Source organism: Anomaloglossus baeobatrachus, chromosome 10, assembly GCF_048569485.1.
Source record: "Anomaloglossus baeobatrachus isolate aAnoBae1 chromosome 10, aAnoBae1.hap1, whole genome shotgun sequence".
Classification (NCBI taxonomy): domain Eukaryota; kingdom Metazoa; phylum Chordata; class Amphibia; order Anura; family Aromobatidae; genus Anomaloglossus; species Anomaloglossus baeobatrachus.
In genome coordinates, this window is record NC_134362.1 from 55,108,693 (window position 1) to 55,131,628 (window position 22,936).

The 22,936-nt window shown below is 51.4% G+C and overlaps 1 protein-coding gene across 1 annotated transcript in view; it reads right to left on the minus strand.

Moving 5' to 3' along the window:
- Positions 1-5,585: 5,585 nt before the first annotated feature.
- The window catches only part of MRPL49 (mitochondrial ribosomal protein L49), a 35,239-nt gene continuing 17,888 nt past the window's right edge, over positions 5,586-22,936 (minus strand). Inside the window, 2 exon segments of the mRNA XM_075326244.1 lie at positions 5,586-5,913; positions 21,785-21,928. Coding sequence (XP_075182359.1) covers positions 5,767-5,913; positions 21,785-21,928 — 291 coding nt within the window. The 3' untranslated portion in view covers positions 5,586-5,766.

Below are 22,936 nucleotides of genomic sequence, written 5' to 3' on the forward strand. Positions count from 1 at the left end.
CGCTGCGGCGGGGGGCGTGGCTAAGGTGCAAGCGCGGCTAGGCCGAGACCGGGGACTAAAGTTAGGAGCCGGCCGAGGAGGAGGGCAGGGAGCAGGGAACGATCCTACCTGACTCGGCGGCGGAGGTCCAGCGATGAAAGCGGTGCAGGCAGGGCACCCAGCCCCTGCCTGTGAACAGTGCCCTCGCCCTGGGAGACAGCATACTCCGGGAGAGAGCGTGTAAAAGGCAGGGAAGTGGACGTCATGATGGGGGAAGGAGCCCCCAGCAGCAGAGAGCAGCGGTGAGGGCCCATCAAAACACAGCGCGCTGCCATAATCCATCCCTGCTGAATGCCCCTGTAGGCCCATTGGGGTGATACCTCCGGGCGAATCAGGGGTGCCCACGACAAACCTGCCCACACGAACACCCCCGGGAGTGGTACCAGCGGGGGCGAACGGGGGAGAGGGCCCAAGATCTCAAACCCCTGCGACCCTGGGGAGTGGTACCGACAGGGCTGCGAAGTAAGAGTGACGAAAATACCTGCATAGAGAAAAAGACAGGTATGAGAGCGCTGAGCGGCGCCGAAATAGTAGAAAAAACGCAAAAAAGCAATTGGCTGAGGGGGGCCGAGACGGCCCACATCAGCCTCCTACGACACTAAGCTAAAAACTGATCTGAGCCCGCCTCCGGCTCGGGGTGTATACTGCTAGGGAGGAGCTAACTTTTCATGTCTACTTAGTGTCAGCCTCCTAGTGACAGCAGCATAACCCATGGTCCTGTGTCCCCCAATGAAACGATAGAGAAATATGCATTCATCACCCCTTTTGGCCTGTACGAGTTCACCAGCATGCCATTTGGGATGAATAATGCGCTGGCTACATTTCAAAAGATGGTGGACCAGTTATTAGAGGGATGTCTATTGTAGGCCAAGGCTTAGGCTTACCTGAATGACATCGCTATCTTCAGCGACATGTTACGTGTTATGATCCGGAACCATGGAAGACCACCACAAATCATTGGCAAAAGGTGACAAGAGCATTGGCAACTAATCTGGCCGCCATCCCCTCACTAACCATCACAACTAGAAGTAGCCGAGGGGTGAACTAACATCCTGTGCACCGCGAACCCAGCCGGAGAACTAACTATCCTAAAGGTAGGAAAGATGAATAACTCTCTGCCTCAGAAAATAGACAAGAATAGCAAGCCCCCCACATTCAAAGACTGCGGTAATATAGGAAAAACACAATACACAGGTAGAGGACAGGATTAGCAAAAGGTGAGGCCCCCGCTGACTAAAATAGGAAAGGACAGGAAAGGAACTGATGGTGGCCAGAGAAAAACCCTGCAAAATACCAACTTCCTGATAGTACAAAAAGGCCCTCAGATTGCACGATCTGAACTCCGTCCTATACCAGGTGCCCTTGTCATACCAATGAACAGAAAACAAGAATTAACAAATTCAACAAGCCACAAACACATGGACCCAAAGGAGCTATACTCCACACAGAACTGCAGGGAGTTCCTCAACAATCCACTGAGGGGGAAAATCCCTGGAAGGAAATAAACTGAAACCAACCACAACAAATGACAAACCCAGATAAGCAAAAGAGCCAGACAATAAATAAAGAGCAAGCACTTATCTGGAGTAGATGTGGTGTAAAGCAGGATTAAGCAGGCTGGAGATACAACGAACAACTGACATCCGGCAACAGCCTGCAATCAGACCAGGACTTAAATAAGCAGAGAGTTAGGAAAGGAAACACCCACTGCACAACACACCTGATCTCTGTCCAAACCCTTCCTGGCCACCAGAGGGAGCCTCCCAGCAGCCAAAACATAACTAACATTCACAACAGTTACGGTCGCCAAAGGGTGACAAGCTTCCGGTGGTGGACCCACTGAGCCATACACCGGACTCCACTGGTGGATCTAACCTGGAGCTAATTCCTATACAGGGATTGTCAGTTACAGCCCCAGGGGGCCTAAATGCACGACTGCCAGGACCAGTGGGGTCAGCTCTGCCGGACTGGTTAGTCTCTTAATGTCAGATGCGGCTGTGCTCACATGTGGCAGCACAAAGGTGGTAACTCTGACTTGTCAGCACAGAGGTGGTGACTCAGACTTGACACCACAGAGGTGATGTAAGAAGTAAGAAGGCTCTAGAATGAGACCCAGGTTAAGGACACGAGACTGTTACCAGGACACAACAAGCTGAAATAGACACAGTAGCATAATGGGACCTGAGAAGTAGCAACGCACTAACGAATAGGCAACGTTGCTCAGGCACCTCCCCTAAGGGGAGGAAGTCTTAAATACTTTTAGGGTAATAGGTAACCTCAGGATCACTTTTGTGTAATGGGACGGCGTGGCCGTGCGCACCATTCAGGCATTCCCAGAAGGCCTGCACGGGGCCTGGAAGCCTGAGGCGGCCGCGGCAGACCCCGGGGCAGGAATGGGATGCATGGGACTGCCGGGCAGGTGAGGAGAGTGGTGACCACGCCGATGCCTGGGAGCGGGAGCATGCAGGGGTTTTGTACCGGGACCATGCGCTACTCGAATCCTCGGAAGGTGCTGCAGAGGGTACCAAAAGCCCAGCTCACCATACGACCCGACATGTGCAAAATGGGGATAGCTGAGGTGCTATAACTGGGATTACAGGTGTTAAGTGGGTACATTCGTCCAGAACCAGCAAAAGTAGAAGCCATTACTCAGTCACCCCGACCAGTCAACCAAAAACAGGTCCATGCATTTCTAGGGACCACAAATTATTATTGAAAGTTTATCCCCAATTACAGTACAGTAGCAAAGCCCATCACTGACTTCACCATCAAAAGGTATGCCCGTAACCTGATCTGGACCCCAGAATGTGAGTCCACATTCCTCCAGTTGAAAGCCCAGCTAGACCGGAGATCAGTCCTGACTGCTCCTGACGTCCGCTGCCAGTTCATTGTCCAAACAGGCACATCGGATATCGGACTGGAAGCTGTACTTGGCAAAGTGGTGACCAATGGTCAGGAGCATCCAAAAGCCTAGCTCTCCCGGAAACTGTTGGACTGAAACAGGGCCTAAACCACAATAGAAAAAGAATGCCTGGCCATGGTATGGGCTCTGAAAGAAATGCAGCCATACCTCTGCGGCAAGGAATTCAAGGTCCTGATCAACCACAATCCCTTAAGTTGGCCAAATCGGACTGTCGGGGACAACGGACAATTACTCGGATGGACATAGAAAATGGTCAAGGGCACTTCCTTTTGGAGATGACTGTAAAGATTGGGGTGCACTTAGTAGGTTCCAAGGCCACAAGCTTCAAGATTGAAACAAGGCACTCTCAGATTGACTGTAACGTGTATTTAATTGAGTGGTCTCAAACAATGTGCATGAAAAACATGTTTTCGGTCCAACTGGACATTCTTCAGTTGCACATTAAGGAGGTTGGGATGCCTGTGAAATGAAAGTACGGTATCCACCGCCACATGGTGGTCGCGGTGGATACCTAGGTTGGGACAATTCGATCACCTGGCTGAATATCGTAGTGTGCTCGGTCAGCTTCCTAAGCTTGCCGTTTTCTCCTCTCAGTGGGTGCCCACCAAAAGCGGGGTGCTGCTGGCTAGGATAGTTAGCCCTGGAAGCCCCGAAGATTGTAATCCTTACCCAGCCAGCGGAAGGGTGAGACTGTTGCTAGTACCATCTTGTGTTTTTTGCCTGTTAGTGAACTAACAAAGTCTTACCAATGTGTGATTCCCTTACTCTGTGTTGTCAGAATAGTGTTCCGCCCACGGGGCAGGAGTATGGGCAGTCAGTGGGATGAGCCCTGATCCATGTGGTCTTTATAAATTAAGCCAGGCCAGCGACCAAGAGCACCCACTGACTCGTGTCTCCACATGACTTATTCAGACTATTTTTTTTTTTTCCCCACATGAGAAAATCGATCCTAGTTTCATCAGTGATTTCTTGTTTTCCCAGAAGATCCTAACTCCATATTGGATCATTATAAGATTGATGTTTCATATACTAATCTTAAGTGGTTGGTCGATGCAGGTCTTCAGTCACTCTGTCCCTCACATCACATGCTTCAGGATCAGGCGGTCAAGTGACTGCAAGTATACAATTTGCATACTTGTAGCCACATTCCGATTAGACTTATCTGGCCTAATCGCATACTTGCAGTTATGTGCCCGCCAGCTTGCAATATAGGAAAATCCTGACTGTGTGCATATCGCACCCTGTCAGGGTCCTCAAGTCTGCAGTCACACCGAGGCTGGACACAACCCTTTAAAGCTGGCTTCCACAAGAGGTGGTGAGTTCTCCTTCAATGAAAGTCTTTAAAAAGAGGTTGGACAGACATCTGTCTGGGATAATTTAGTGAATCCTGCTTTGAGCAGGGGGTTGGACTAGATGACCCAGGAGGTCCATTCCAACTCTACCATTCTATGATAAGCTGATTAACATTGCAGTTAAGTATACCAGATGCATTAAGCTATTTATTTTTTTATTTTATTTTTATTTCTACAGTAACCTTGTATAAAAGGAAAGAACAATCTACATTTTCTATACAGTTTAATAAAATGTGTGCCGACACAAACACTCACTAGTGGCCGCCATCTGGTGGCTAGAGCCTAGAGAAACATATAGGCCTGAAATGGCTCTTCCCTGCATAGACACTAGACTAAGGCCGCGCACACATCAACGGTATTCTGCCGCAAAACCGAATCTGTCACAAATGCTTTTCAGTTCAATTCATTTCCAATGGAATTGCGGCAAGATGTGGTCATATGTGGTTGTGTGCGTCATACACAACCGCATCTTGCTGCGATTCCATTAGAAATAAGCTGAGCTAAAACGCATTTGTGACGGATCCGGTTTTGCGGCAAAATACCGCTGAAGTGAGGTGAGTCTAACAGCCATACTATTAGACATCTGGTGCCTAAAGCCAGCGTCACACGCGCCGATATGTCATGTAATCGCATGAGCGATCGCACCCACCCCCATCGTTTGTGCGTCATGGGCAATTTGTTGCCCGTGGCGCACAAAGTCGTTAACCCCCGTCACACGTACTTACCTCCCGAACGACCTCGCTGTGGGCGGCGAACATCCTCTTCCTGAAGGGGGAGGGACGTTCGGCATCACAGCGACGTCACACGGCGGCTGCCCAATAGAAGCGGAGGGGCGGAGATGAGCGGGACGTAACATCCCGCCCACCTCCTTCCTTCCGCATTGCCGGCAGCCACAGGTAAGCTGCAGTTCATCGTTCCCGAGGTGTCACACGGAGCGACGCGTGCTGCCTCGTGAACGATGAACAACTGGCGCGCAGAAGGAGGAACGAGTTTTTGAAAATGAGCGACGTGTCAATGAGCAACGATAAGGTGAGTATTTTTGCTCGTTATCAGTCGCTCGTAGCTGTCACACGCTACTATATATCAAACTATGCCGGATGTGCGTCACTACCGACGTGACCCCGACGACATATCGCCCGATATACTGTACCATGTGACGGGGTCTTAAGAAAGCCAATAAAAACGTATAGGCCTGAATTGGCTCCTACCTGCTTAGGCACTAAAGTACTAGCCATACAATAATCCATATAGTACACACAAAGAACACAATATTTAAAAATGTGTTTTTCTTTTATATAGGTGTATGAATGGGTACTCCACAAATCAACAAATGTTATTTTATTCCACAAGTATTCACAAATTCCTTATTTTGTGACCAGTCTTTCCTTGTGGAGAGTTGTGCCCAAAGTCTGTGATTTGCACTTTCCATTACAATTGGTGATTCCAATAGTGTCAAAAGCCCTTCTCAGCCAGCCAGGTCTGTAATTCCTTATCAAAATAGCCTTTAATCCGGATTGAGTGGTTGATCTCGTTAACTTGAGTTGCTGGTGTCCTTCCTGTTAAACTAGTTAAGAATTCCTTAACTTCTGCTTCCAAAGCCTTAAGATGGAGAAGTAAATATGAAAAGTTAGTCAAGATGAATGGACAAATAAAACCTGATAGCAAATTATGGAATTGAGAATAGAAAGAGGATATCAAAAGTTCCAGGTTGTAGGGGTTGTCTATTACTACTCTATAACTTAAAGATACATGGCTATGCAATTATGTAAAAGCAAAACACAGAGACTCCTTGACCGTCACGTCATGGTCAAGGGATTTGATCTTCTTCTTAGGGGTACTTCTCACATAGCGAGATCGCTGCTGAGTCACGTTTTTTGTGACGCACCAGTGACCTCATTAGCGATCTCGCTGTGTGTGACACTGAGCAGCGATCTGGCCCCTGCTGTGAGATCGCTGCTCGTTACACACAGTGCTGGTTCATTTTTTGGACGTTGCTCTCCCGCTGTGAAGCGCACATCGCTGTGTGTGACAGCGAGAGAGCAACGATCTGAATGTGCAGGGAGCAGGGAGCTGGCGTCTGGCAGCCTGCGGTAAGCTGTAACCAAGGTAAATATCGGGTAACCAAGCAAAGCCCTTTGCTGGGTTACCCGATATTTACCTTGGATACTAGCGTCCGCCGCTGTCAGTGCCAGCTCCCTGCTCCCTGCACACGTAGCCGGACTACACATCGGGTAAATAAGCACAGCGGTTTGCTTATTAACCCGATGTGTACTCTGGCTAGAGTGCAGGGAGAGAGGATAGAATAAAGCAACTGGATATGGATATACCGTATGAACAATTGATATAACAGCTTGGTATCCACCAATATTAATTACGCCTAAAATATAACTTTTAATAAAAATTAATAAAATGGAGGACCAGACATACATATATAGCGCATTTGCGCCTAAAAATTGTCAGTTGTGATATCCTATATCTTAAGTATTAGGAGAAATACTATCACAGACAATAACTAATAGGCAATAGAATAGTCGGCATTAAATAACCCTCATTAGGTAGTGGATGGAGGGAAATAAAAGGCAACAATCTCACCCGTCTTCACTTCATTAGGGGTGAGTGTTCCTCAGCCGCAAAAAGGTGTAGGACACGGAGTTGCCACGTCAATGAGATCCTGTGGCTTCCACGTGTGTTCCACGGGTTCTCTTTACCAACAACTCCGATGTAATATCATAGAAACTTTTTTCCTCTTCTCAACGCGTTTCAATAAATCAATAAATCATCAGGAGAATTAGAAAGGAAAAGTGGTGTCTTTTAGTGAAACCGGCATATCCGCCATAAGGTTCAGACACCCATCCGATGCCACATTGCTATGTCACTCCTAGGACCGGCACATCAGCCACAAAGTCCTGACACGTGGCGCTTACTGGTACTATGCCACTAAAAGACACAACTCCGTGTCCTACACCTTTTTGCGGCTGAGGAACACTCACCCCTAATGAAGTGAAGACGGGTGAGATTGTTGCCTTTTATTTCCCTCCATCCACTACCTAATGAGGGTTATTTAATGCCGACTATTCTATTGCCTATTAGTTATTGTCTGTGATAGTATTTCTCCTAATACTTAAGATATAGGATATCACAACTGACAATTTTTAGGCGCAAATGCGCTATATATGTATGTCTGGTCCTCCATTTTATTAATTTTTATTAAAAGTTATATTTTAGGCGTAATTAATATTGGTGGATACCAAGCTGTTATATCAATAGAGTGCAGGGAGCCAGCGCTAAGCGGTGTGCGATGGTAACAAAGGTAAATATCGGGTAACCAAGCGCTTGGTTACCCGATATTTACCTTAGTTACCAAGTGCAGCATCGCTTCCACGCGTCTCTGCTGGCTGGGGGCTGGTCGCTGGTGAGATCTGCCTGATTGACAGCTCACCAGCGACCATGTAGCGTGGCACCAGCAATCCTGACCAGGTCATATCGCTGGTGGGATCGCTGGAGCGTCGCTAAAGTGTGACGGTACCCTTACTGTGGGATCCTATTGCAACAAGGACCCTCGCTTCCTTTTTGGGATCGTGCTTCTCATGTGTGGATTCTCACTGTAGCCCAGGAGGACTACCACCTTAACTGTAAAGCACCCCAAAACTGTGTATTATTTTGAATTAACTACATGTTTTCAAGTTACCGGTACTAGGGCTAATCTAACTATTATCGGTCACTTGATTGTATATAACTCATCAAGGAGGGATATATATTTTATACAAAAATCCTTCTCTGATGTGTATGTGTCTGTGTGTCAGAATTATGGCACTTCGCACTTTATGGAGGTTGGTGGTGGTTATCTTATAAGATAGCTAGGGATAAAAGGGACAGCCATTGTGGAATGGGGGCACCACACATCTAGGGTGCTTAAAGCCCCATTGTTAGGTAGGACAAAGCAGAGGGAGAGTTAGTACCCCCCGGAGGTCCTACTGTATGTAATACATACTCTTTATATTCCATCACAGCACATCTTACCACTAAAGAACCGATCCCTAACACCTTACCACCTCGTGTGTATCAATCACACTTCACACGCTCATTGTGTGCTTCTGTGTATGTCTGTTATTATTTTAAATTAATTATAATAAAAGGTTAAATAATTTTATGGGTAGACTTACTCTGAATGGTCTAAATACTAAGAGCATCCATGCACATCTAATTCTGGTCTGTACAGGACATAGCCCAACTACCGTATTTTTCGGACCATAAAGACGCACCCTGGTTTTAGAGAAGGAAAATAGGAAAATAAAATTTTAAGCAAAAAATGTGGTCATGACACACTGTTATGGGGCGAGGATCTGCTGCTGACACTTATGGGGGTAATATCCCCAAATTCTCTACTAAGGTACCCCATAATGGTAATGATCCTCCTGCCTTGTGTATATATTTATGTCCCTCATCCTGGTATAGCCCCATCGTGCTATATACTGCATCCTGGTATGTGCTCCCATCCTGCTCATATACCCCCATCATCCTGCTCATATACCCCCATCATCCTGCTCATATACCCCCATCATCCTGCTATATGGCCCCATCATCCTGCTATATGGCCCCATCATCCTGTTCATATACTCCCATTATCCTGGTATATGGCCCCATCATCCTGCTATATGGCCCCATCATCCTGCTATATGCCATCATCCTGTTCATATACTCCCATTATCCTGGTATATGGCCCCATCATCCTCCTATATGCCATCATCCTGGTATATGCCCCCATCATCCTGCTATATGCCATCATCCTGTTCATATACCCCCATCATCCTGGTATATGGCCCCATCCTGCTCATATACCCCCATCATCCTGCTATATGCCATCATCCTGTTCATATACCCCCATCATCCTGCTCATATACCCCATCATCCTGCGGCACACACAAAAAGAAGGGAATTTTGTTTACTTACCGTAAATTCCTTTTCTTCTAGCTCCTATTGGGAGACCCAGACAATTGGGTGTATAGCTTCTGCCTCCGGAGGCCACACAAAGTATTACACTGAAAAAAGTGTAACCCCTCCCCTCTGCCTATACACCCTCCCGTGCATCACGGGCTCCTCAGTTTTGGTGCAAAAGCAGGAAGGAGAAAACTTATAAATTGGTTTAAGGTAAATTCAATCCGAAGGATGTTCGGAGAACTGAAAACCATGAAACAATTGAACATGAACAACATGTGTACACAAAAGAACAACTAGCCCGAAGGGAACAGGGGCGGGTGCTGGGTCTCCCAATAGGAGCTAGAAGAAAAGGAATTTACGGTAAGTAAACAAAATTCCCTTCTTCTTTGTCGCTCCATTGGGAGACCCAGACAATTGGGACGTCCAAAAGCAGTCCCTGGGTGGGTAAAAGAATACCTCGATAAATAGAGCCGACACGACTCCCTCTTACAGGTGGGCAACCGCCGCCTGAAGGACTCGCCTACCTAGACTGGCATCTGCCGAAGCATAGGTATGCACCTGATAGTGTTTTGTGAAAGTGTGCAGGCTAGACCAGGTAGCTGCCTGACACACCTGCTGAGCCGTCGCCCGGTGCCGCAATGCCCAGGACGCACCCACGGCTCTGGTAGAATGGGCTTTCAGCCCCGAAGGAAGCGGAAGCCCCGAAGAACGGTAAGCTTCAAGAATCGGTTCCTTGATCCACCGAGCCAAGGTTGACTTGGAAGCCTGCGAACCCTTACGCTGACCGGCGACAAAGTACAAAGAGTGCATCTGAACGGCGCAGGGGCGCTGTGCGAGACACGTAGTACCGGAGTGCTCTCACTAGATCTAATGAGTGCAAATCCTTTTCAAAGCGGTGAATTGGATTAGGGCAAAATGAAGGTAAGGTGATATCCTGATTGAGATGAAAAGGCGATACCACCTTAGGGAGAAATTCCGGAACAGGACGGAGAACCACCTTATCCTGGTGAAAAACCAGGAAGGGGGCTTTGCATGACAGTGCTGCAAGCTCCGACACTCTACGGAGTGAAGTAACTGCTACTAGAAATGCCACTTTCTGCGAAAGACGTGATAAGGAGACATCCCGCAGCGGCTCAAAAGGCGGTTTCTGAAAAGCCGTTAGCACCCTGTTAAGGTCCCAGGGTTCAAGCGGGCGCTTGTAAGGTGGGACTATGTGGCAAACTCCCTGCAGGAACGTGCGGACCTGTGGAAGCTTGGCCAGGCGCTTTTGAAAGAATATTGAGAGTGCCGATACTTGCCCTTTGAGAGAACTAAGTGACAACCCCTTATCCATTCCGGATTGAAGGAAGGAAAGAAAAGTGGGTAAGGCAAAAGGCCAGGGAGTAAAACCTTTATCAGAACACCAGGACAAGAAAATCCGCCAAGACCTGTAATATATCTTGGCGGACGTCGGTTTCCTGGCCTGTCTCATAGTGGCAATGACATCCTGAGACAACCCTGAAGACGCTAGGAGCCAGGACTCAATGGCCACACAGGTTGAGGGCCGCAGAATTCAGATGGAAAAACGGCCCTTGCGACAGCAAGTCTGGGCGGTCTGGCAGCGCCCACGGCTGACCCACAGTGAGATGCCACAGATCCGGGTACCATGACCTCCTCGGCCAGTCTGGAGCGACGAGAATGGCGCGACGGCAGTCGGACCTGATCTTGCGTAGTACTCTGGGCAGCATCGCCAGAGGAGGAAATACACAAGGCAGTCGAAACTGCGACCAATCCTGAACTAATGCGTCCGCCGCCAGAGCTCTGTGATCTTGAGATCGTGCCATGAAGGCCGGGACCTTGTTGTTGTGCCGTGACGCCATGAGATCGACGTCCGGCGTTCCCCAGCGGCGACAGATCTCTCGAAACACTTCTGGGTGCAGGGACCATTCCCCCGTATCCATGCCCTGACGACTGAGAAAATCTGCTTCCCAGTTTTCTACGCCCGGTATGTGAACTGCGGAGATGGTGGATGCTGTGGCTTCCACCCACTGCAGAATTCGCCGGACTTCCTGGAAGGCTTGACGACTCCGCGTGCCGCCTTGGTGGTTGATGTATGCGACGGCAGTGGCGTTGTCCGACTGGATACGGATCTGCCTGCCCTCCAGCAACTGCTGGAAAGCCAATAGGGCCAGATACACTGCCCTTATCTCCAGGACATTGATCTGAAGGGAAGACTCCATCGGAGTCCAGGTTCCCTGAGCCCTGTGATGGAGGAACACCGCTCCCCACCCTGACAGGCTCGCGTCCGTGGTGACCACAGCCCAGGTTGGGGGCAGGAAGGATTTTCCCTGTGATAGAGAAGTGGGAAGAAGCCACCACTGAAGAGACGTCTTTGTTGCAAGGGAAAGAGAGACGTTCCTGTCGAGAGAGTTCGACCTCCTGTCCCATTTGTGGAGAATGTCCCACTGGAGCGGGCGCAGATGGAATTGCGCGAAAGGCACTGCTTCCATTGCTGCCACCATCTTCCCCAGGAAGTGCATGAGGCGTCTCAAGGGGTGTGACTGAGTCTGAATCAGAGATTGCACCCCTGCCTGCAGTGACAGCTGTTTGTCTAGTGGTAGCTTGACTACCGCTGACTGTGTATGAAACTCCATCCCTAGATAAGTCAGAGATTGGGTCGGTGTCAACTTGGATTTTGGGAAGTTGATGAGCCACCCGAACTGCTGGAGGGTCTCCAGAGCGACGGTAAGGCTGTGTTGACACGCCGCCCGAGAAGGTGCCCTGACTAAGAGATCGTCTAAGTAGGGAATCACCGAGTGCCCCTGAGAATGCAGGACCGCCACAACGGATGCCATGACTTTGGTGAAAACCCGTGGGGCTGACGCCAGGCCGAAGGGCAATGCCACGAACTGAAGGTGTTCGTCCCCGATGGCGAAACGCAAAAAGCGTTGATGTTCTGGTGCGATCGGCACATGGAGATAAGCATCCTTGATGTCGATCGATGCGAGGAAGTCTCCTTGTGACATCGAGGCGATGACCGAGCGGAGAGATTCCATCCGGAATCGTCTGGTGCTCACGTGTTTGTTGAGCAATTCGAGGTCCAGAACAGGACGGAATGATCAGTCTTTCTTTGGCACCACGAATAAGTTGGAGTAAAAACCGCGACCCTGTTCCTGAGTGGGAACGGGGGTCACAACTCCTTTTTTCAGAGCGTCCACTGCTTGAAAAAGTGCGTCTGCCCGCGCGGGGGGCGGGGAGGTTCTGAAGAAACGAGTCGGAGGACGAGAGCTGAACTCTATCCTGTAACCGTGAGACAGGATGTCTCTCACCCATCGGTCTTGAACATGTGGCCACCAGGCGTCGCAAAAGCGGGAGAGCCTGCCACCGACCGAGGATGCGGTTCGGGGATGCCGTGAGTCATGAGGAGGCCGCCTTGGGGGCAGTGCCTCCGGCGGTCTTTTGGGGGCGTGACTTAGACCGCCACGCATAGGAGTTCCTCTGGCCTTTGTCCTGTCTATTGGACGAAGAGGACTGTGGCTTGGCGGAGGGACGAAAGGACCGAAACCTCGATTGTATCTTTCGTTGCTGAGGTCTCTTGGGTTTGGACTGGGGTAAGGAGGAGTCCTTTCCCTTGGATTCCTTAATAATCTCATCCAATCGTTCGCCAAACAATCTCTCGCCAGAAAACGGCAAACCGGTTAAGAACCTCTTGGAAGCCGAGTCTGCCTTCCATTCGCGCAGTCACATGGCCCTGCGGACTGCAACAGAATTAGCGGATGCCACCACTGTACGGCTAGTAGAGTCTAGGACTGCGTTCATGGCGTAGGAAGAAAACGCCGACGCCTGCGAGGTTAAAGATGCAACCTGCGGGGCAGACATACGTGTGACCGCATTAATCTCAGCCAGACAAGCTGAGATAGCTTGGAGTGCCCACATGGCTGCAAAAGCCGGGGCAAAAGACGCTCCCGTGGCCTCATAGATGGATTTCATCAGGAGTTCTATCTGCCTGTCAGTGGCATCTTTTAGTGATGAGCCATCTGCAACCACAACCACAGATCTAGCCGCCAATCTGGAGACTGGGGGATCCACCTTGGGACATTGAGCCCAACCCTTAACTACGTCAGCGGGGAAGGGGTAACGTGTGTCAGTAAGGCGCTTAGTAAAGCGCTTGTCCGGAACCGTTCTGGGCTTCTGGATGGCATCCCTGAAGTTAGAGTGATCAAAAAATGCACTCCGTGTACGTTTGGGAAACCGAAACTGGTGTTTCTCCTGCTGAGAGGCCGACTCCTCTATAGGTGGAGGCGGGGGAGATAGATCCAACACCTGATTGATGGACGAGATAAGATCATTTACTAAGGCGTCCCCTTCAGGTGTATCAAGATTGAGAGCAACATCAGGGTCCGAGCCCCGAGCTGCAACCTCCGCCTCGTCCTCCAGAGAGTCCTCAAGCTGGGAACCCGAGCAGCGTGAGGAAGTCGGGGAAGATTCCAAGCGAGCCCGCTTAGCTGGTCTGGGACTGTGGTCCGTGGAGGAGTCCTCCACGTGAGACCTAGGGCCCACCCCGGCTGGGGTGAACCGAGAGGGACCTGGAGGCGCCGATCTAACAGGGTCCGGGGCCTGTGTAAGGACCGGTCTGGACTGCAGGGCTTCCAGCAACTTGGCAGACCATTTGTCCATAGACTGAGCCATGGATTGTGAGAGTGACTCAGAGCTTTTCAGCAAAAACTGCAAACTCTGTCGCTGCCACCTGGACAGTGGAAGCAGGGGGGTCTGCCTGAGCCGAGGGGCCCACTAGTGACCGAGGCTCCGGCTGAGCAAGCGTAACAGGGGCCGAGCATTGCTCACAGTGAGGGTAGGTGGAACCCGCAGGTAACATAGCCCTACAAGAGGTACATGTCGCAAAAAAACCCTGTGCTTTAGTGCCCTTGCTCCTTGTGGACGACATGCTGTAGTGTCCTAGGAGCGTGATCACTAAGGGTATATAGAAAAAAGGGTATACAGCCCGGCCGAACAGAAATAAGTATATATATATACGTATCTATACCGGCACCCAGGGGGACCAACACCGAGTGACCGGTGCGGCTTACCGACCGCTAAAAAGCGGGGTGTGTGTGCTCCAGATTCCCTGCCTTGGTCTCCCAGAGCTGCAGAGCTGTTCTCTGTGATTCTCCACCGGCAGAATGTCCGAAAAATGGCTGCCGGAGCTCTCAGGGGAGGAGTGAAGCCGTGGGCGGCGTTAGGAAAAGTGCGGGAATCTGGGGTCCCCACAGTGATCAGTGAGAGGGGAGGGAGCATACAGGATGCCCCGGCCCTCACATCCGACATCAGGTCGGCTGTCCCGCCCCTATCTCTGATAGACAGGCCCGGGGGCGGGAGTTTTGCCACTAGGCCGCGATGAAGCCGGGGACTAAATTTAATACCGCGGCCGACAAGCAGGCGTGGTCGGCGCGGTAGTCCCCGGTCTTCACAATTCAGCAGCCAGTTGCGGCGACCGGGAACCAGGCGCTCCATACACATTCCCCATGGGGACACAGAGTACCTCGTGGATGCAGGGCCCTGTCCCTGAGGATAGATACGCTCCTGTCCAGCAGATTCCCTCAGGGGCTGCGGAGGGAGCACGGTCCCAGAACCTGGATGACCGCTTCGGATCCCACTTCTACCAGAGCCCTAAGGGATGGAGAAGGAAACACGGCATGAGGCTCCGGCCGTCGTACCCGCAATGGGTACCTCAACCTTAACAGCACCGCCGACTTAGTGGGGTGAGAAGGGAGCATGCCGGGGGCCCCGTGGGGGCCCTCTTTTCTTCCAACCGATACAATCAGCAGCTGCTGCTGACTAAAATGGAGATGTGTGAGTGGATGTGTGCCTCCTTCCACACAAAGCATAAAACTGAGGAGCCCGTGATGCACGGGAGGGTGTATAGGCAGAGGGGAGGGGTTACACTTTTGAGTGTAATACTTTGTGTGGCCTCCGGAGGCAGAAGCTATACACCCAATTGTCTGGGTCTCCCAATGGAGCGACAAAGAAAAGAAGGGAATTTTGTTTACTTACCGTAAATTCCTTTTCTTCTAGCTCCAATTGGGAGACCCAGACAATTGGGTGTATAGGCTATGCCTCCGGAGGCCGCACAAAGTATTACACTAAAAGTGTAAAGCCCCTCCCCTTCTGCGTATACACCCCCCCGTGCTCCCACGGGCTCCTCAGTTTTGGTGCAAAAGCAAGAAGGAGGAAAAAAAATTATAAACTGGTTTAAAGTAAATTCAATCCGAAGGAATATCGGAGAACTGAAACCATTCAACATGAACAACATGTGTACACAAAAAAACAGGGGCGGGTGCTGGGTCTCCCAATTGGAGCTAGAAGAAAAGGAATTTACGGTAAGTAAACAAAATTCCCTTCTTCTTTGGCGCTCCATTGGGAGACCCAGACAATTGGGACGTCCAAAAGCAGTCCCTGGGTGGGTAAATAATACCTCATAATAGAGCCGTAACGGCTCCGTCCTACAGGTGGGCAACCGCCGCCTGAAGGACTCGCCTACCTAGGCTGGCATCCGCCGAAGCATAGGTATGCACCTGATAGTGTTTCGTGAAAGTGTGCAGGCTCGACCAGGTAGCCGCCTGACACACCTGTTGAGCCGTAGCCTGGTGCCTCAAAGCCCAGGATGCACCCACGGCTCTGGTAGAATGGGCTTTCAGCCCTGAGGGAACCGGAAACCCAGCAGAACGGTAAGCTTCAAGAATTGGTTCCTTGATCCACCGAGCCAGGGTTGATTTGGAAGCCTGTGACCCTTTACGCTGGCCAGCGACAAGGACAAAGAGTGCATCCGAGCGGCGCAGGGGCGCCGTACGAGAAATGTAGAGTCTGAGTGCTCTCACCAGATCTAACAAGTGCAAATCCTTTTCACATTGGTGAATTGGATGAGGGCAAAAAGAGGGTAAGGAGATATCCTGATTGAGATGAAAAGGGGATACCACCTTAGGTAAAAATTCCGGAACCGGACGCAGAACCACCTTGTCCTGGTGACACACCAGGAAAGGGGATTTGCATGACAATGCTGCTAGCTCAGACACTCTCCGAAGTGAAGTGACTGCTACTAGGAAAACCACTTTCTGCGAAAGGCGTGCGAGAGAAAAATCCCTTATTGGCTCGAACGGTGGTTTCTGAAGAACCATCAGCACCCTGTTCAGATCCCAGGGTTCCAACTGTAAGGAGGGACGATGTGACAAACCCCCTGCAGGAACGTGCGTACCTGTGGAAGTCTGGCCAAGCGCTTCTGAAAAAAAACCACAGAGAGCGCAGAGACTTGTCCCTTAAGGGAGCCAAGCGACAAACCCTTTTCCAATCCGGACTGAAGAAAGGACAGAAAAGTGGGCAAGGCAAATGGCTAGGGAGAAAGCCCCTGATCAGAGCACCATGACAGGAATATTTTCCACGTCCTGTGGTAGATGGAAAAACGGCCCTTGAGACAGCAAGTCTGGTCGGTCTGGTAGAGCCCACGGTTGGCCGACCGTGAGATGCCACCGATCCGAGTACCACGACCTCCTCGGCCAGTCTGGAGCGACGAGGATGGCGCGGCGGCAGTCGGTCCTGATCTTGCGTAACACTCTGGGCAACAGTGCCAGCGGAGGAAACACATAAGGGAGTTGAAACTGCGACCAATCCTGAACTAAGGCGTCTGCCGCCAGAGCTCTGTGATCGTGAGAACGTGCCATGAATGCCGTGACCTTGTTGTTGTGCCGGGACGCCATTAGGTCGACGTCCGGCATCCCCCAGCGGCAACAGATCTCCTGAAACACGTCCGGGTGAAGGGACCATTCCCCTGCGTCCATGCCCTGGCGACTGAGAAAATCTGCTTCCCAGTTTTCCACGCCCGGGATGTGAACTGCGGAGATGGTGGAGGCCGTGGCTTCCACCCACATCAAAATCCGCCGGACCTACTGGAAGGCTTGCCGACTGCGTGTTCCTCATTGGTGGTTGATGTAAGCCACCGCTGTGGAGTTGTCCGACTGAATTCGGATCTGCTTGCCTTCCAGCCACTGCTGGAACGCTTTTAGGGCTAGATACACTGCCCTGATCTCCAGAACATTGATCTGAAGTGAGGACTCTTGCCGAGTCCACGTACCCTGAGCCCTGTGGTGGAGAAAACTGCTCCCCACCCTGACAGACTCGCGTCCGTCGTGACCACCGCCCAGGATGGGGTAGGAAGGATTTCCCCTTCGATAATGAAGTGGGATGAAGCCACCACCGAAGGGAAGCTTTGGTTGCCTGAGAGAGGGAGACGTTCCTGTCGAGGGACGTCGGCTTCCTGTCCCATTTGCGTAGGATGTCCCATTGAAGAGGACGCAGGTGAAAGTGCGCGAACGGGACTGCCTCCATTGCTACCACCATCTTCCCCAGGAAGTGCATGAGGCGCCTCAAGGGGTGTGATTGACCTTGAAGGAGAGATTGCACCCCCGTCTGCAGTGAGCGCTGCTTGTTCAGCGGAAGCTTCACTATCGCTGAGAGGGTATGAAACTCCATGCCAGGATATGCCAGCGATTGGGCCGGTGTCAGATTTGACTTTGGAAAATTGATGATCCACCCGAAACTCTGGAGAGTCTCCAGAGTCGCGGTGAGGCTGTGCTGGCATGCCTCTTGAGAGGGAGCCTTGACCAGCAGATCGTCTAAGTAAGGGATCACCGAGTGACCCTGAGAGTGGAGGACCGCAACTACTGCGGCCATGGCCTTGGTGAAAACCCGTGGGGCTGTCGCCAGGCCGAACGGCAGTGCCACGAACTGCAGGTGTTCGTCTCCTATGGCGAAGCGCAGGAAGCGCTGATACCCTGGAGCAATCGGTACGTGGAGATAAGCATCTTTGATATCGATCGATGCAAGGAAAACTCCTTGGGACATTGAGGCGATGACGGAGCGGAGGGATTCCATCCGGAACCGCCTGGTCTTTACGTGTTTGTTGAGCAGTTTTAGGTCCAGGACAGGACGGAAAGACCCGTCCTTCTTTGGAACCACAAACCGGTTGGAGTAAAAACCGTGACCCTGTTGCTGAAAAGGAACAGGGACCACCACTCCTTCTGTCTTCAGAGTGCCCAGCGCCTGCAGAAGAGCATCGGCTCGCTCGGGAGACGGAGATGTTCTGAAAAATCGAGTCGGAGGACGAGAGCCGAACTCTATCCTGTAACCGTGAGACAGAATGTCTCTGACTTAGACCGCCATGGATCGGAGTTCCTCTGATCCTTCTGAGGCCTATTGTACGAGGAGAATTGGGACCTGCCCGCACCCCGAAAGGACCGAAACCTCGACTGTCCCCTCCTCTGTTGGGATAATTTTGGTTTGGCCTGGGGTAAGGATGTTTCCTTTCCCATGGATTGTTGGATGATTTCATCCAGCCTCTCACCAAACAAACGGTCGCCAGAAAATGGCAAACCGGTTAAGCACTTTTTGGAAGCCGAATCTGCCTTCCATTCCCGTAGCCACAAGGCTCTGCGTATTGCCACCGAATTGTCGGCTGCAACCGCCGTAGGCTCGCAGAGTCCAGGACAGCATTAATAGCGTAGGACGCAAATGCCGTTGAGAGGTTATGGACGCCACCTGCGGCGCAGACGTACGTGTGAGTGCGTCAATTTGCGCTTGACCCGCTGCAATAGCTTGGAGTGCCCATACGGCTGCGAATGCTGGAGCAAAAGACGCGCCGATAGCTTCATAGATGGATTTCAACCAGAGCTCCATCTGTCTGTCAGTGGCATCTTTGAGTGAAGCCCCATCTTCAACAGCAACTATGGATCTAGCCCCCAGTATGGAGATTGGAGGATCCACCTTGGGACACTGAGTCCCGCCCTTGACCACATCCGGGGGGAAGGGATAACGTGTATCCTTAAGGCGCTTGGAAAAAACGCTTATCTGGACAAACTCGGTGTTTCTGGACTGTCTCTCTGAAGTCGGAGTGATCCAGAAACATACTCGTTGTACGCTTGGGGAACCTGAAACGGAATTTCTCCTGCTGAGAGGCTGACTCCTCCACTGGAGGAGCCGAGGGAGAAATATCCAACATTTGATGTATGGACGCGATAAGATCATTCACTATGGCGTCACCATCAGGAGTATCAAGGTTGAGAGCGGCCTCAGGATCCGAATCCTGATCAGCTACCTCCGCTTCATCATACAGAGAGTCCTCCTTCTGAGACCCTGAACTGATGAGGTCGAGGGGATTTCCCAGCGAGCTCGCTTAGGCGGTCTGGGGCTGCGGTCCGTGTTAGAGACCTCACCCTGGGATCTATGAGACACCCCTGGGGAACATTGTTGTTCCAACTGAGGGGAACCAGGGGGCAATGATTCCACAGTGCCCATGGTCTGAGATACCGGTCTGGACTGCAAAGCTTCTAGAATCTTAGCTATAGTTTCAGAAAGTCTGTCAGTAAAAACTGCAAACTCCGTCCCTGTCACCTGGACAGTGTTAGCTGGTGGTTCCCCCTGGGCCCCCCTTAGCAGAGGCTCTGGCTGAGCAAGTGCCACAGGGGCCGAGCAGTGCACACAATGAGAGTCATTGGAACCTGCCGGTAGCGAGGTCGTACATGTGGCGCAGGCAGCATAGTAAGCCTGTGTTTTGGCACCCCTGCCTCTTGTGGGTGCCATGCTGTTGTCTCCCCTGAGCAACACCATAGGGTATAACAGAAATCCACCGTGCACCATACAGTGTAAAGTATAGCCTATAGACATATAACTATAATTACACTTCTGCACAAGTGGGGCCAGCCCTTCAGGTGCTGATTACCGCCCGCTTAAAGCGGTTGTGTGGCCACCAGCATCCCTGCCTGGGTCCCCCAGAGCTTGTCCCCCCTCTGCAGCGTCAGGGGAGCTGACAGGAATGGCTGCCGGCGTCCTGAGGAGAGGAGGGAGCCGTGGGCGTGACCCAGAAAGTGCGGGAACTGGTGCCCCACTGTGCACAGTGAGGGGGGTGGAGTATGCAAAGCATGCTCCAGCCCTCAGTTCTGCCGTCCTGTACAGCGTCCCGCCCTTCACCTGACTGGCAGGGCTGGGGGCGGGAAGAAAAAGAGACTAGGCCGCAAAAGCCGGGGACTCGAGTTATAAGCGCGGCCGCCGTATAAGCGCGGTCGGCGCGGAAGTCCCCGGCGCACTAACAGTCCCAGCCGCGCCGCAGTGATAACAATGGCAGCGGCGGTCAGCGCGGCAGTCCCCATACACTAACACACTCAGCGACGCTGCAGTGTGTAATGGCACAAACGCAGTCAGCGCCGCGGTCCCCGGTGCACTAGCACACCCAGCAATGCTGGAGTGTTGCTGTGCGCGGTCCCCACGGGGACACAGAGTACCTCAAAGTAGCAGGGCCATGTCCCTGAACGATACTTGGCTCCTATCCAGCAGAGTCCTCAGGAGCTGTGGATGGAGCACGGTCTCATGTGCCTGGAGACCGATAGGATCCCACTTCACCCAGAGCCCTAAGGGGGATGGGGAAGGAAAACAGCATGTGGGCTCCAGCCTCCGTACCCGCAATGGATACCTCAACCTTAACAACACCGCCGACAAGAGTGGGGTGAGAAGGGAGCATGCTGGGGGCCCTGTTATGGGCCCTCTTTTCTTCCATCCGACATAGTCAGCAGCTGCTGCTGACTAAGCTGTGGAGCTATGCGTGCATGTCTGCCTCCTTCGCACAAAGCATAAAAACTGAGGAGCCCGTGGGAGCACGGGGGGTGTATACGCAGAAGGGAAGGGGCTTTACACTTTTAGTGTAATACTTTGTGCGGCCTCCGGAGGCATAGCCTATACACCCAATTGTCTGGGTCTCCCAATGGAGCGCCAAAGAAATAAACGTTTACACTCACCTTTCCTCGTTCCATGCAGCGTCGCTCCTCCTCCTGTCTGTGCCGGCAGCGCTGTGTTGAGCCAGCAGTGCTGTGTTGAGCCGGCCACGTTCCCTGCAGCACTGCGATGTATTGTCCTCAGTCTGCTGGCGCGGCTGTGAAGACACACGTGCATGACGTCATCGCTGTGAGCACCGCTAGTCTCCAGTCCACACAGCGCGGCAGGCAGACTGGAGGACATTGCGATGCTGCAGGGGAATGTCGAGTACATTGATTCACTGCACCCCGCGCTGATGATGATGCACGGGGAGCAGTGAATACAGCCGCGCATGATCACTCCAGGCTGTAGTTGCCAGGGGTGATCACGGCCGGCTGTTAATTATGCGCGCGTCCCCGCCCATCATCCCGCCCACCTATCAGCCCCGGCTTCAGCGCTGAGAGATGGGCAGGAGGATGGGCGTGCATATGTAATGAGCGGGCCCACGTGGTCACGGCAGGCTGCTGCAGCCTGCTCGTGCCCCCGATGACCCGCTCCACCGCAGCACCCTCATTCCCAGCAGCCCTACATTCAGACCATTAGACGCACCCCCAACTTTTCCCCAACATTTGGGGGGGAAAAAAAGTGTGTCTTATGGTTCGAAAAATACGGTAAATGCAATAATGTTGCGTCCAGAAAAAAAAAAAAGTAAAGGTTTTCTAATGTACAAGAACAGGACACGAGTTCCGGCAGCGTCACTCACCCATATGTCACCTTCAATCTTGCGGATAATTGTCATGTGTCGATTCCCATGAGTAATGTCTGTGTACACTGGAACATTGTGCAACCGGGAGCGTCTCACCACATAAGGAAGATCGGGCAGCGTTTCTAGTAAGGAAACAAGATGCTAAGGCATTAGTAGTGACAAGGACCATACGGATGACCAACACAGAAGAAGGAAGCCCCTTCAGGACCACAGGAAATTAGGTCCGTGAAGTTATGAAAAGCAGACTATATTAGTATATTGACTTACTTACATACCACAAAGCCCATTTTTGGTGTCAGACAACTCTTTAACCCATTTACCATCACATCTGGTTTTGTGATTGGGGTTTCAAATTTTTTTTTTTCATTATGCCTTCCGAGAGTTATAACTTTTCTTTTTGTAAAGTTGAAGTTTTCTCTTTGGGAATAGAGGGGAAAAATAACAGCTGAAGTATCCCTTAATTATAAAGATGCTACGGTTGCGATTGACCATAACATCGAAGACATTAAATAGCTAAAATGCGAGTTATCTCCTATCTTGCAGCTTGGATGAGTTTTCTTCCTGGATCTTTGCAGCAATGCACTTATATGGTGATTTGATGTTAGAGGTAATGATGAGTGAGCACTACCATGCTCAGGTGCTCAGTATTCGTAACTAGTGATGAGTGGGCACTACCATGCTCAGTATTCGTAACTAGTGATGAGCGGGCACCACCATGCTCGGGTGCTCAGTACTGGTAACTAGTGATGAGCGGGCACTACCATGCTCAGTACTCGTAACTAGTGATGAGCGGGCACTACTATATTCGGTACTCGTAACTAATGATGAGCGAGCACAACCATGCATAGTAGTGCTCACTCATCACTAGTTAAGAGTACTGAACACCTGAGCATGGTAGTGCCCGCTCATCACTAGTTACCAGTACTGAGCACCAGAGCATGGTAGTGCCCGCTCATCACTAGTTACGAGTACTGAGCACCCGAGCATGGCAGTGCCCGCTCATCACTAGTTACGAGTACTGAGCACCCGAGCATGGTAGTGCCCGCTCATCACTAGTTACGAGTACTGGGCACCCGAGCATGGTAGTGCCCGCTCATCACTAGTTACGAGTGCTGAGTACCCGAGCATGGTAGTGCTCGCTCATCACTA